This window comes from Myotis yumanensis, unplaced genomic scaffold (genome assembly GCF_028538775.1).
Source record: "Myotis yumanensis isolate MYYU_CA2020_CCGP unplaced genomic scaffold, mMyoYum1.0.hap1 SCAF_3, whole genome shotgun sequence".
In the NCBI taxonomy this organism is placed as follows: domain Eukaryota; kingdom Metazoa; phylum Chordata; class Mammalia; order Chiroptera; family Vespertilionidae; genus Myotis; species Myotis yumanensis.
The window spans coordinates 11,927,456-11,940,944 of record NW_027223754.1 but is presented as its reverse complement, the minus strand read 5'-3'; the positions used below and the strand labels follow the sequence as shown (position 1 = coordinate 11,940,944).

General features: G+C 44.5%; 1 protein-coding gene across 1 annotated transcript in view; it reads right to left on the bottom strand.

Moving 5' to 3' along the window:
• Positions 1-13,489, bottom strand: part of ASAH1 (N-acylsphingosine amidohydrolase 1) — a 34,789-nt gene that overhangs the window by 4,874 nt on the left and 16,426 nt on the right. The window contains exons 4-10 of the mRNA XM_070408254.1: positions 12,635-12,721; positions 10,559-10,637; positions 9,944-10,018; positions 9,059-9,104; positions 8,073-8,217; positions 7,495-7,549; positions 7,287-7,368 (exon numbers count right to left, since the gene is read on the bottom strand). Of these exons, the coding sequence (XP_070264355.1) occupies positions 7,287-7,368; positions 7,495-7,549; positions 8,073-8,217; positions 9,059-9,104; positions 9,944-10,018; positions 10,559-10,637; positions 12,635-12,721 (569 nt within the window). The remainder of the gene's footprint in view (positions 1-7,286; positions 7,369-7,494; positions 7,550-8,072; positions 8,218-9,058; positions 9,105-9,943; positions 10,019-10,558; positions 10,638-12,634; positions 12,722-13,489) is intronic.

The following is a 13,489-nucleotide window of genomic DNA, read 5'->3' as shown; positions in this document are numbered from 1 at the left end:
AGGCCCGGTGCACAAAAATATGTGCATTCAGTGGGGGGGGGGGGGGGTCCCTCAGCCCAGCCTGTGCCCTCTCACAGTCTGTCACAGTCTGGGACCCCTAGGGGGATGTCCACCTGCTGGCTTAGGCCCGGGGAGCGGGCCTAAGCTGGCAGTCAGACATCCCTCTGGCAGCCTGGGAGACCTCGGGGGATGTCCACTTGCCATCAGGGAGCAAGCCTAAGCTGCAGTCAGACATCCTTAGCGCTGCTGAGGAGGCGGGAAAGGCTCCTGCCACCACTGCTGTGCTGGCAGCCATCAGCCTGGCTTGTGGCTGAGCAGAGCTCCTCCCTGTGGGAGTGCACTGACCACCAGGGGGCAGCTGCTGCATTGAGCGTCTGCCCTCTGGTGGTCAGGGTTTGTCATAGTGACCAGTCATTCCCAGTGGTTCTGCTGTTAGGGTCAATTTGCATATTACCCTTTTATATAGGATAGAGGCCTGGTGCACAGGTGGGAGCCAGCTGGTTCGCCCTGAAGGGTGTCCTGGATTAGGGTGGGGTCTTGCTGGGGTACCTGGCCAGCCTGGGTGAGGGGCTGAGGGCCATTTTCAGGCTGGTCCAGCCCCCCAGTGGGGACCCTCACCCCATGGAAGTGTGGCCAGCCTGGGTAAGGAACTGAGGGCTGTTTTCAGGCTGGTCACAGGCCCTTCAGGGTGGGGGTCCCTACTGGGGTTCTGGCCAGCCTGGGTGAGGGGCTGATGGCTGTTTGCAGGCTGGTCAAGCCCCCCAGTGGGGATCCTCACCCTGTGGGAGTATGGCCAGTCTGGGTGAGGGGCTGAGGGCTATTTTCAGGCTGGTCACACCCCTTTCAGGGTGTGGGTCCCCACTGGGGTGCCTGGCCAGCCTGGGTGAGGGGCTGATGGCTGTTTTCAGGCTAGTCAAGCCCCCCAGTGGGGATCCTCACCCCATGGGAATGTGGCCAGCCTGGGTGAGGGGCTGATGGCTGTTTGCAGGCTGGTCAAGCCCCCCAGTGGGGATCCTCACCCCATGGGAATGTGGCCAGCCTGGGTGAGGGGCTGATGGCTGTTTGCAGGCTGGTCAAGCCCCCCAGTGGGGATCCTCACCCCATGGGAATGTGGCCAGCCTGGGTGGGGGGCTGAGGGCCATTTTTAGGCTGCCCACAGGCCCTTCAGAGTGGGGGTCCTTGCTGGGGTGCCTGGCCAGCCTGGGTGAGGGGCTGATGGCTGCTTTCAGGCTGGCCATGCTCGGGGGCTGGAAGCAGGTATCTGGGATTTATTTAACTTCTATAATTGAACTTCGTAGCCTTGGTCCTGCTCGAAGCCTGGGTTACCCTTGGCAACCGAGGCTCTCAGCCTCTCCTTGAGCAGAGGCCACAGTGGCTGGAAGGAGGTATCTTGGATTTATTTATCTTCTATAATTGAAACTTTGTAGCCTTGAGCGGAGTTCAGGGCCGGCCAGGGCAGGCGGGAAGCTTGGCTCCCTCCATCGCCGGGGCCACCCAAGCCTCCTGCTTGCTCCAGCTCCGTGGCCGCCGCCATCTTTGTGATGGAGTGACGGAGTGGGGGGGTGACGGTTAATTTGCGTATTACTCTTTTATTAGATAGGATGTTGGCAGTACTAGTCAAAGCAATTAAGAAAAAGAAAAGGTGAAATCCCTCTAGTGTTAACTACAACAATTAAGGCTTGGCTAGAACAAGACTGCGCACAGAGACCACAAGGGGGTGCACCAAGAAAGCATAAAAGATGCGGAGACAAAAAAACATGACAGAAATGGAGGATATGGAGCTAAGAATCGCAATTTTGAGGGCTTGCCATAAATTTGTGCAGAGCCTCACGAAAACTAATGAGACCCTCGATGCTACGATAAAGAAATTAGAAAGTAAGCATACACGGACTGAAATAAAGAATATTATACCCAATAGCAGACCAGAGGAGTACAATAATCAAACCAAAGATTCGACAAAAAACACCCAATTGGAAAAGCAAAATGAAAAAAGAATCCGAAAGTGTGAAGATAGTGTAAGGAGCCTCAGGGACAGTTTTAAGCGGTCTAATATCAGAGTCATTGGAGTCCCAGAAGATGAGAGACAGCAAGATATTGAAAACCTATTTCAAGAAATAATGGCAGAAAACTTCCCCCACCTGGTGAAAGAAATGGACTTACAGGTCCAAGAAGCGCAGAGAACCCCAAACAAAAGGAATCCAAAGAGGACCACACCAAGACACATCATCATTAAAATGCCAAGAGCAAAAGACAAAGAGAAAATCTTAAAAGCAGCAAGAGAAAGAGGCTCAATTACCTACAAGGGAATACCCATACGACTGTCAGCTGATTTCTCAACAGAAACTTTGCAGGCCAGAAGGGAATGGCAAGAAATATTCAAAGTGCTGAATACCAAGAACCTACAACCAAGATTACTTTATCCAGCAAAGCTATCATTCAGAATTGAAGGTCAGATAAAGAGCTTCACAGATAAGGAAAAGCTAAAGGAGTTCATCACCGCCAAACCAGTATTATATGAAATGCTGAAAGGTATCCTTAAAGAAGAGGAAGAAGAAGAAAAAGGTAAAGATACAAATTATGAACAACAAACATGCATCTATCAACAAATGAATCTAAGAATCAAGTGAATAAATAACCTGATGTACAGAATGAACTGGTGATTATAATAGAATCAGGGACATAGAAAGGGAATAGACTGACTATTCTTGGGGGAAAAAGGGGTGTGGGAGATGCGGGAAGTGACTGGACAAAAATCATGCACCTATGGATGAACACAGTGGGTGGGGAGTGAGGGTGGAGGGTGGGGTGGGAGCTGGAAGGAGGGGAGTTATGGGGGGAAAAAAGAGGAACAAATGTAATAATCTGAACAATAAAGATTTAATTAAAAAAAAAAAAAAAAAAAAAAAGAAAAGAAAAGGTATCCAAATCAGAAAGGTATGCTATTTGTTTAGGTATTATATATAGAAAAAACTGAAGACTATACTAAAAAAACCTGTTAGAACTAATAAATTCAGTAAAGTTGCAGGGTTAAAACGTACAAAAATCAGTAGCTACGCACTAACAATGAACTACCCAAAAGAGAAATTAAGAAAATAATCCCATTTACAATTATATAAAAAAGAATAAAATACCAAGGAATAAATTTAACCCAGGAGGTGAAAGACCGGTACACTGAAAACTGTAAGACACTGATGAAAGAAATGGAAGATATAAATAAATGGAAAGATACTCCCTGCTCATGGGTTGGGAAATTAATATTGTTAAAATTCTATACGACCCAAAGCAATCTACAGATTCAATCCCTATCAAAATTCTAATGGCATTTTTCACAGAAGAAAATATCCTAAAATTACATGGAGTCACTAAAAAACCCTGAATGGCAAATGCAATATTGAGAAAGAACAAAGTTGGAGACATCCCACTTCCTGATTTCAAATTATATGACAAATCTATAGTAATCAAAACAGCATGGTATTGGCATAAACAGACATATAGCTCAATTGAAGACAATAGAGTCCCCAAACAAATCCATGTATATACAGTCAATTAATTTACAACAAAGGAGTCAAGAATACCCAATGGGGAAAGGACAGTCTCTTCAATAAGTGACTTTGGGAAAACTGGACAGCCACATGCAAAAGAATAAAAACAGACCACTATCTCACACCATACACAAAAAATCAACTCAAAATGAAGTAAAGACTTGAACATAAGACCTGAAAACATAAGTGGTAAGTTCTTTGACAATGCTATTGGCTATGATTTTTTTGGATTTGACACCAAAATCAAAAGCAACAAAAGCAAAAATAAACAAGTGAGACTTTAGTTAATATCAAACTAAAAAGCTTCTGCACAGCAAAGAAAACAACAAAATGAAAAGGAAACCTACTGAATGGGAGGAAATATTTGCAAAGCATGTATCTGATATGGGTTACCATCCACAATACATAAAGAACTTATGCAACTCAATAGCAAAAAATAAACCACACCAAAAAAACAAACAATCCTATTAAAAAATGGGCAGAGGTTCTTACTAGACATTTTTCCAAAGAAGATACAGAGGTGGCCACCAGGTCCATGAAAAGATGCTTGCCCTAGCCGGTTTGGCTCAGTGGATAGAGTGTCGGCCTGCGGACTCAAGGGTCCCAGGTTCGATTCTGGTCAAGGGCATGTACCTTGGTTGCAGGCACATCCCCAGTAGGGAGTGTGCAGGAGGCGGCTGATCGATGTTTCTCTCTCATCGATGTTTCTGACTCTCTATCCCTCTCCCTTCCTCTCTGTAAAAAATCAATAAAGTATATATTTTTTAAAAAAAGATGCTTAACATCAGTAATCAGGGAAATGGAAATCAAACCACAATGATATACCACCTCACAACTGTTAGAATCACTTTTCTCAAACAACCTGAAATAACAAGTGATGGTGAGGATGTGGAGAAAAGGGACCCTGTGCACTGTTGGTGGGAATGTAAATTGGTGCAGCCTCTATGGAAAACAGTATCCAAAAAAAATTATGCGCCCCCATGTTCATTGAAGCATCTACACCAGTGGTTGGCAAACTCATTAGTCAACAGAGCCAAATATCAACAGTACAACGATTGAAATTTCTTTTGAGAGCCAAATTTTTTAAATGTAAACTATATAGGTAGGTACATTGTTATTAACTTAATTAGGGCACTCCTAAGGCTTAGGAAGAGCCACACTCAAGGGGCCAAAGAGCCGCATGTGGCTCGCGAGCCGCAGTTTGACGACCACGGATCTACACTAATAAAAGACAAAGATGCTAACTGACCGTACCTTTGCTATGTCCCAAGCCACGCCCACCAGCCAATCAGAGCGACTACATGCAAATTAACCCAACCAAGATGGCGGCCAGCAGCCACAGAGCTGGAGCAAGCAGGAGGCTTGGTTGACCGGGCAATGGAGGAAGTCAAGCTTCCCGCCTGCCCTGAGTCGGCTGTGGTCTCCGCTCATGGCAACAAAGTTTCAATTATAGAAGACAAATAAATCCCAGATACCTGCTTTCAGCCAGCTTCCACTGGGAGCTTGGGTGGCTGGGGGCTTGGCCAGCCTGCAAACAACCATCAGCCCCTCACCCAGGCTGGCCACCCCTCATGGGGTGAGGGTCCCCACTGGGAGGCTTAGCCAGCCTGAAAACGGCCCTCAGCCCCTCACCCAGACTGGCCAGGCACCCCAGCAGGATCCCCCCACCCCGAAGGGGCAGTGGCCAGCCTACAAACAGCCTTCAGCCCCTCACCCAGGATGGCCAGGCACCCCAGTGGGGACCCCCACACTGAAGGGGCTGTGGCCAGCCTGCAAACAGCCATCAGCCCCTCACCCAGGCTGGCCAGGCATTTCTATATAATAAAAGGATAATATGCAAATTGACCCTAACAGCAGAACCACTGGGAATGACTGGTCACTATGACACACACTGACCACCAGGCGGCAGATGCTCAATGCAGGAGATGCCCCCTGGTGGTCAGTGCACTCCCACACGGGGAGCTCTGCTCAGCTACAAACCAGGCTGACGGCTGCCAGTATAGCGGTGGTGGTGGGAGCCTCTCCCGCCTCCTCAGCAGTGCTAAGGATGTCTGACTGCAGGTTAGGCCTGCTCCCCCCTGGCAAGTGGACATCCCCGAGGGTTCCCTGGCTGCCAGAGGATGTTTGACTCTCAGCTTAGGTCCAATCCCCCGGGGAGCGGGCCTAAGCTAGCAGGTGGACATCCCCCTAGGGGCCTCTAGTTATTTATAATAGCCAAAACATGGTAACGTAACAAGTGTCCATATGCGGAGAAATGGGTAAAGAAAATGTGGAATACTATTCGGCCAAAGAAAAAAGATCTTGTCATTTCTGACAGGGATGGATCTTGAGGGCATTATGCTAAGTGAAACCAATCAGACAGTGAAAGACAAGTACCATATGAGCTCACTTATATGTGGAGGATGAACACAAAAAAATGCATAGGTACAGAGAACAGATTAGTGGTTGCCAGAGGCAGCTGAGTGATGGGGAGGGAGGGAGGTTGAAATGGGTAGAGGGGGTCAAAAGGTAAAAACGTTGAATTATACAATAAGTCCTGGGGTTGTAAGGTACAGCATGGTTACTACAGTTAATAACACTGGACTGAATATTCTAAAGTTGCTAAAAGTAAACCTTAAAGCTCTCATAAGGAAAAAAGTTTTTAACTATGTATGGTGATGGATGTTACACTTATTGTGATCATTTTGCAATATATACAAATATCAAAACATTTTGTATACCTTAAACTAATGTTACACTTTAATTATATCAATAAAAATAACCCTATATAATAAAAGAGAAACATGTAAATTGACCTTCCCTCCACTATGTTCACCAGCCAATCAGGAGTGAGTATGCAAATTAAGCCAACAAAGATGGTGGCTTAATTTGCATACAAAGGCACCAGGTGGAGAGCAGAGCAGGAGAGCCGGTGGAGAGTGGAGCAACTTGGGGAACTTGGCTCCCCAAGCCACCAGATGGAGAGCAGAGAGGGAGAGCTGGCGGCTTGGAGGACTTGGCAGAGTAGGAGGCTGTGGGACGGAGACAGAGCAGGAAGGGAAAACCAAGAGTGTGGGGAGCACCAGGAATTCTGGGAATAGGAGTTCTGGTGGCAGACAGATCTCCGACCTAGACACTAGAGCAGCAGTTCTCAACCTGTAAGTCGTGACCCCTTTGGTGGCCAAACGACCCTTTCACAGTGGTTGCCTAAGACCATCCTGCATATCAGATATTTACATTACGATTCATAACAGTAGCAACATTACAGTTATGAAGTAGCAACAAAAATAATTTTATGGTTGGGTCACAACATGAGGAACTGTATTTAAAGGGCCAGAAGGTTGAGAACCACTGCACTAGAGCAAAGTGAGCCTGGAGCAAGTTACTGTTGCGGTTGGGGATGGAGGGAAGGCAAAGGTGAGAGACATAAGTAAAATCAGAGTGTCTTGGAAAAATTAAAGGGAAGATATCCTAAAACTTCCAGGAAATCTCTACCAATGAAGCAAAAAAAAAAAAAAAAAAAAAGCCTCTATTATTCTGTGAGCAACAAACCAAACTGAGTTGGGTCTCAGACAATTCGCTCATAGGATTGCAAAGACAGACAGAAACTCCCGGATTGGAGAGGGTTCCCCTGAGGGCTCCCAGATTGGAGAGGGTGTAGGTCGGGCTGAGGGACGCCCACAACCCCCAGTGCATGAATGTCATGCACCGGGCCTCTAGTTTTAAAATAAAATACTAAATATGATAATAAAGCAAATGGATTACCTTGTACTATTTTCCAGAACTGCTCTAGTGAGAAACCCAATCCACATAGCATCTTTCTTTCCCAAAATCCATTCTAAGACACCTGGAAGAGATCACACACAGTGTCATGGGAGCTGGAAGAGGTGAGAGTGTTCACCAGAATGCACAGTCCAGCCCTCCTCTGAAAACATCTATGAAATTTCCATTTCATTAACAGTTGTCTACTCACCCAAAAAACCGCCATTTGTGCTGAAACGCTCATTTAGTGTAAGGCTAAAGAGTCCCTGAGGAGAAGACAAGGGAGTGAAGTCAGACTCTTGGACCATCCTGTTTCAGGCCCTCTCACTGCACTGTACATGGTATATCGAGACCTGGACTGGGTAACGGGGAATGCAATTCCAATGGGGAATGTAATACCACCTTGTATAAACAGCTTTTCTGGAAGTTCAAAGGATTTTCACACCTCGTGGACGAGACAAGTAGGTGGGATGGTACTGGCCTCACTTCTAACTAACTGCCGGGCAGAGAATTAATGCCTGAGGTGCCGAGGGGCAGACCCAGGACCAGATTCCAGATTGCTGTTCCCAGCCCTCGACATACAGCCACATGCTTTTCCGCAGAACGGGCTGGGAAACCTTCATTCCTTTCCACCCTTCTCTGCCGTGGAGCTCATACCTATGAAGGTGACAGGAAGTACAAAGGGACACACAGGGGCTTCATATTCTTTTTAGGTCCTCATTTCCTTCTCAGAGAGTAAAAGCAGGACACAGAGCTACCTGTACAATTACGTAACGGTAGATTCCTTACTGGTTTGAATCCTGTTAACATGCCCACATAGCCAGCAAAGCTTGCAGCCTTGAAGACAGTTTTATTATTTCTTTGGAAGTCCAAATTCACTGTTAAAGGTTTTAGCTCTTCAGTTATGGTCCAGGTATTGTTATTCATATTCCACCTAAAAAGACAAATTTAGTGACATTTAAGAACAATGATGATAACGATGAATATGATGATGATGGCCAGGCATTATACTAGGTACTTTACCTATCTAATCCTTAACAATCAATCCTAACAAGTACTCTGTATCACAGGGGAGGGGGTTGAGGGGCTGGATGAAAAAGGTAAGGGAGTAAGAAAACTAATCCTCATAGGCACAGACAACAGCACGGAGATTACCAGATGTGGCTGGATGTCGAGGGGGTGGGGAGAGGTAGAAGAAGGTATGGGGGGATAAAGGGTGATGGAAGGAGACTTGACTTGGGGTAGTGAACACACGATACAATATACAGATGATGTGTTATAGAACTGCACAACTGAAACCTATATAATTTTATTAACCAATGCCTCCCCAATAAGTTCAATAAAAAAAGAACAATATGGGTGATTTTATCCTCCATTCTTCACATGACAAAAGCGAGGCTCAGAGAAGTTAAGGCTTCTCCCAACATAAAAGTCTATAAATAACAAACTCCAGATTCAAATTTAGGTGTCTAATTATAAAGCCCTGTTATTTTTTTCCCCAGAAAGAGCAAGAAGTCATAAAATAGAATGCTATTCTTCCTTTGAAGCAATGTACTAGACATGCATCTGGGCCTTCAAGCACACTGCCAAGTTTTGTTCACTAGGTGCAACTCAGGTATGCACTTGCCAATAACTGAGCAGAGTGTACCATCTTCTCACAAAACTCAGGAGTCCTCTCTTGTCACTTCTGGCCACACTTTGAGGGTGACCTGGGACTTTTCACCATTGTAATAAACCTATTCTTCTCAAGGACTGATACCATTTTCTTTACTTACCCAAGAAATATTCCAAAATCCATGTTTCGCCCATGTACTAAATGACCTAATTGAAAGAAAGCAAGAGAGACATGTAGGAGCAGTTATGATAATACGATTGATCTTAAAGCTGGACACTGAATTTTGGTTAAATGATAGTCACAGCTATTCAATCCAACAATAAGAATAAGCCACGTCCTGGCACCATAAGCCAAACTGTTGTCCCTGTCACATCAGCCAGATCCCCCCATAATCCCCTCGAACACAGGGTTTCAGGTAAGATAAGAATATGGGCAAAGAATCAATGGTCATTCTTTGGTCCACTATGACAGGGTCCTATCCGAACATGGCTATTTTAGCCTCCCCTAACGTGACCTGCAAACATGCTTCAGGCATTGCCACCAATACCGGGCCCCTCAAAGAACAGGTAAAAAATAAGAGTGAATCGGGGCAAATCACGCTGTGCCCTGTACTCTGAGGATCTGCCAGAAAAACATGGGAAAGTGAGGGGGGCTAACTGGGGTCCCTTGGCTGAGAAATGATGGGAGAAGACTGGTCCTGGGCTTCAAGGGAAGGCTGGGTCATTACGGCATTACGCACAGGGTAATGATGCACCCTGTGGGTACTTATATCAAATCACGAAGGTGAGTACAAGTAGACTATGAGGACAGTCCGGAGACACTTCCCAGTGGGCCTGAATTAAACGTCAATGGGCATTACAATGATCTTAAAGTAAGGAGAGTTTTCAACCCACTTTTAAAACTTTACCAAGATCCATACACTGTATGCAACATACACAGAATCTGCATGGCAAGCCTAGATGTCACACGTTCTAATTCCACTTATTTGGAAGTTTCTTCTTTGACCCTGTGCTTGGCAGTGCTCACCCTTCCTCAGCAGACTTACCTTTCTTGTCCTCTGCTATGATTGAGGTACAAATGGTAAAAAATTCATAGAAAACATTGAATGAAATAATCTCTCCTATGAGAAAAGATAGGACATTTTTTGGTTAACATACAGAACCATGACATTATTAGAAAATTCTTCTTTAAGAAAGGGGTGGACTATCATCACCGTGTGAGCTTTTGCTTTGGCATGTCCATCAAAAGACACGTACAAGAATGTTCATAACTGTTTATTCTTAACATCCAGAATCTGGAAACAAGCCAAATATCCTATTCATACAGTAAGTATAAGCAACCAAACACAATAGTGCATATTGTTTGGTTCTATTTATAAGCAGTTCAAGAGGCAAAACTAATCGAGGTTGAAGTCAGAAGAGCCGTCACCTGGGGACGAGGTATTGTCTGTTGTCTATGAGGGGTATGACGGAGCATTCTGGGTGGCTGGAATTTTCTGTATGTTGATCTGAGTTGCAATTACGTGCATGTAAGTATTTTAAAAATTCTATCGAACTGTATACTTAAGATCTGTGCGCTTTACTGTATGTGTATCATACCTCAATAGAAAACATTTTCAGTGCTTTATTACATTTTTTAAGAGCTGAGAAATGAACTTTACCAAAAGGTAGGCCAGTAACATCTGCAATCCCCTTCATTTCCTCCACATAAGGGCCAGGAAAGTTGCCAAGTAGACCAGGCTGAAAACCAAACAAATTAACAATCATTCGACTTAAAGGGTTGCTTTGAGTTTTGGTTCTTTTACATATAATTTGTTCTAGATGCTGCTGCCACAATAGGTGATCTTATTTTTAAAGGCACTTTTACACCATGTATTTCTAAAAGATCTATGTCATACTAACGTAATGCCTGCTTTGAGACCTGTGAGCTCATCTATTCTCAGGCACTGTGCAGAAACCTGTGATTCTCAGACTGTTTCTATTCCACCCTCTTCTCCAGAGAGCTGAGGACCTGGGATAGTTCCACTTGCTGACCTTATATGGCCCACCACACAGGAACCTCACAAGAAGCACTCCCTATCTCTCTACGCAAACTCACCCTGTAGCCAATGGCATTATACCCTCATTTCTAGTTCCTTCCCCCACACAGCAAACATCTGTATTCTAGTCACTCATGAAAACTTCTATCACAGTTAATATCTGATCTCGGCCTAAGACGCTTTATGCATTCTGTTGGCAAACAATGGACACGGGCAAACTCAATGGTGGGCATCATACTTTTATCCTCAACTGCACCTACTCTCCAGCAATGAGATTAAGATGTAAGCTCACACAGCCTCTTGCTAATAAGATAATGAGTTTAAAATGTACAAGTTTCGCTGTAGCTGGTTTGGCTCAGTGGATACAGCATTGACCTGCAGACTGAAGGATCCCAGGTTCAATTCCAGTCAAGGGCACATAGCCAGGTTGTAGACTTGATCCCCAGTTGGGGGGCATGCAGGAGACAGCCGATCAATGACTCTCTCATATCACTGATGTTTCTATCTCTCTCTCTCCCTCTCCCTACTTCTCTGAAATCAATAAAAACATATTTTAAAAATATAAATAAATAAAATGTACAAGTCTCATTTTTCACCAGCTTGATATTTATATGCAATGGGACCTATGGCAATGCACAACGAATATTCCCTCCAATTTAACAAACAAAAATGCCTTACTGAACATTTATTAACCACTTCTCATATCCAGGCACTGTGCTTTACATATAGTATGTCATTTAATCCTTACAACCACTATGTACAGTGTGCATTAGCAAATTCTCCCTGGGAGAAAGCTGAAGTTCCATAAGAAACTTGTCCAAAGACACACAGCTATTACGTGACTGATCCAACCTTCAATCAAATCCAAAATTTAAAGAATGAAAACCTCAATGCTGTCGGATGGTAAAGCCTGGGCCCCCTTTGCACACTGCGCCCCCTGCTGACATGCAGAGGAGGGGGACTTGTGCTGCTGCTCCTGCCCACATGTACTTGGAGGAGGTCTGGTTAGGACAACCACAGGGAGAGCCTTCCTGAAAGGCTGGGAGAGCATGCACACGAGAGAGGGCAAGTTTGCTGGTTGGCAGGAGCCAGTCTCATGGGGGTAATATGCCCAGGGTATCTGGGGGGAGGGGGGGGGTGGGGTGATTCTCAACCACGGGTGGCTCCCCGCAACCCCAACCCTGGGAAGATTTGGTGACATCCAGAAACAGTTTCAGTTGCCACAACCGAAGAGGTACTATTGGCATCCAAAGATGCTGCTACTGGCATCCTTCGATGCACGGACTGCCCCTCTCCCCCCTCCCCCCGAACACTCTGGTGTCCTGGGCAAAGCACTTAAGAAAAACACCAAATGTCCAATAACGAACTTGAAAGCCCAAGTGTACATTACGGGGAAGGAAACGCCATACTCCCAGATGAAATAGGTATATTTTGCCCACTGCTCTGTAAAATTGTCAAGACTTTTAAATAACACTGAAGAGCAGTTAGCCAAAATTGGCCATGCTATTTCATGTCCCTGCTCTGATCATACTAAGCCCTAGAATGTCCAGTCCCCGAAGTTTTGACAGTTGTCTAGAATAAAAGCAAATGTGTCCAAGCTCCTTAGAAAAGGTTGTAAAATTATGCCTTTAAATAAATACCAGAGCCTTTTCTGAACTGTGTGTTTCTAAATTTATTGTAGGAAATAATATTTCTTACCAACTTTTCATCCACGATCTTCATGAGTTTTCCACTTGGAACAAATATATTTGCTGCATCCCTCAGGTAATTCAGCATAACCTTTAGCTGAAAAATGAATGAATTCATTCATTAATAAGAAACATAAAGAAGTCTTGACATTTAAGATTAACATTGATATAATGAAAACAGATATAGAACTTTTGATTTATTTGTATGTAGCTAAATAAAATTAGGTGATATTTTGAAATTATTTTCAATTAACGAGTAAACAAAATACATCTTTAACATGACATCTGACTAACTACTTAGATGAAGGTGATGATTCAGAGAGAGGGAAACAAAGGCAAAGGCTAGGAAAGAGAGCAAGAAGTTCCAAGGGCCTGGCCGGTGTGGCTCAGAGTTTGACCTATGAACCAGGAGGTCATGGTTCAATTCCCAGTCAGGAACCTGGGTTGCTGGCCCAATCTCCAGTGTGGGGCATGCAGGAAGCAGCCAATCAATGATTCTCTCTCATTATTGATGTCTCTCTCTCTCTCTCTCTCTCTCTCTCTCTCTCCCTTTCTCTCTCTGAAATCAATAAAAATATATTTACAAAAAAAAAGCTCCAATGAAACTAGATCACCAACTTATACCATACACAAAAACAAACTCAAAATGGCTAAAGGACTTAAATGTAAGATAGGAAACCATAAAAATTCTACAAGACTCGATAGGCAGCAAAATAGCAGACATATGTCATAGCAATATCTTTACTGACACAGCTCCTAGGGCAATGGAGACTAAGGAGAAAATAAATAAATGGGACTACATCAAAATAAAAAGCTTCTGCACAGCAAAAGAAACCATCAACAAAACAACAAGAAAGCCCACTGC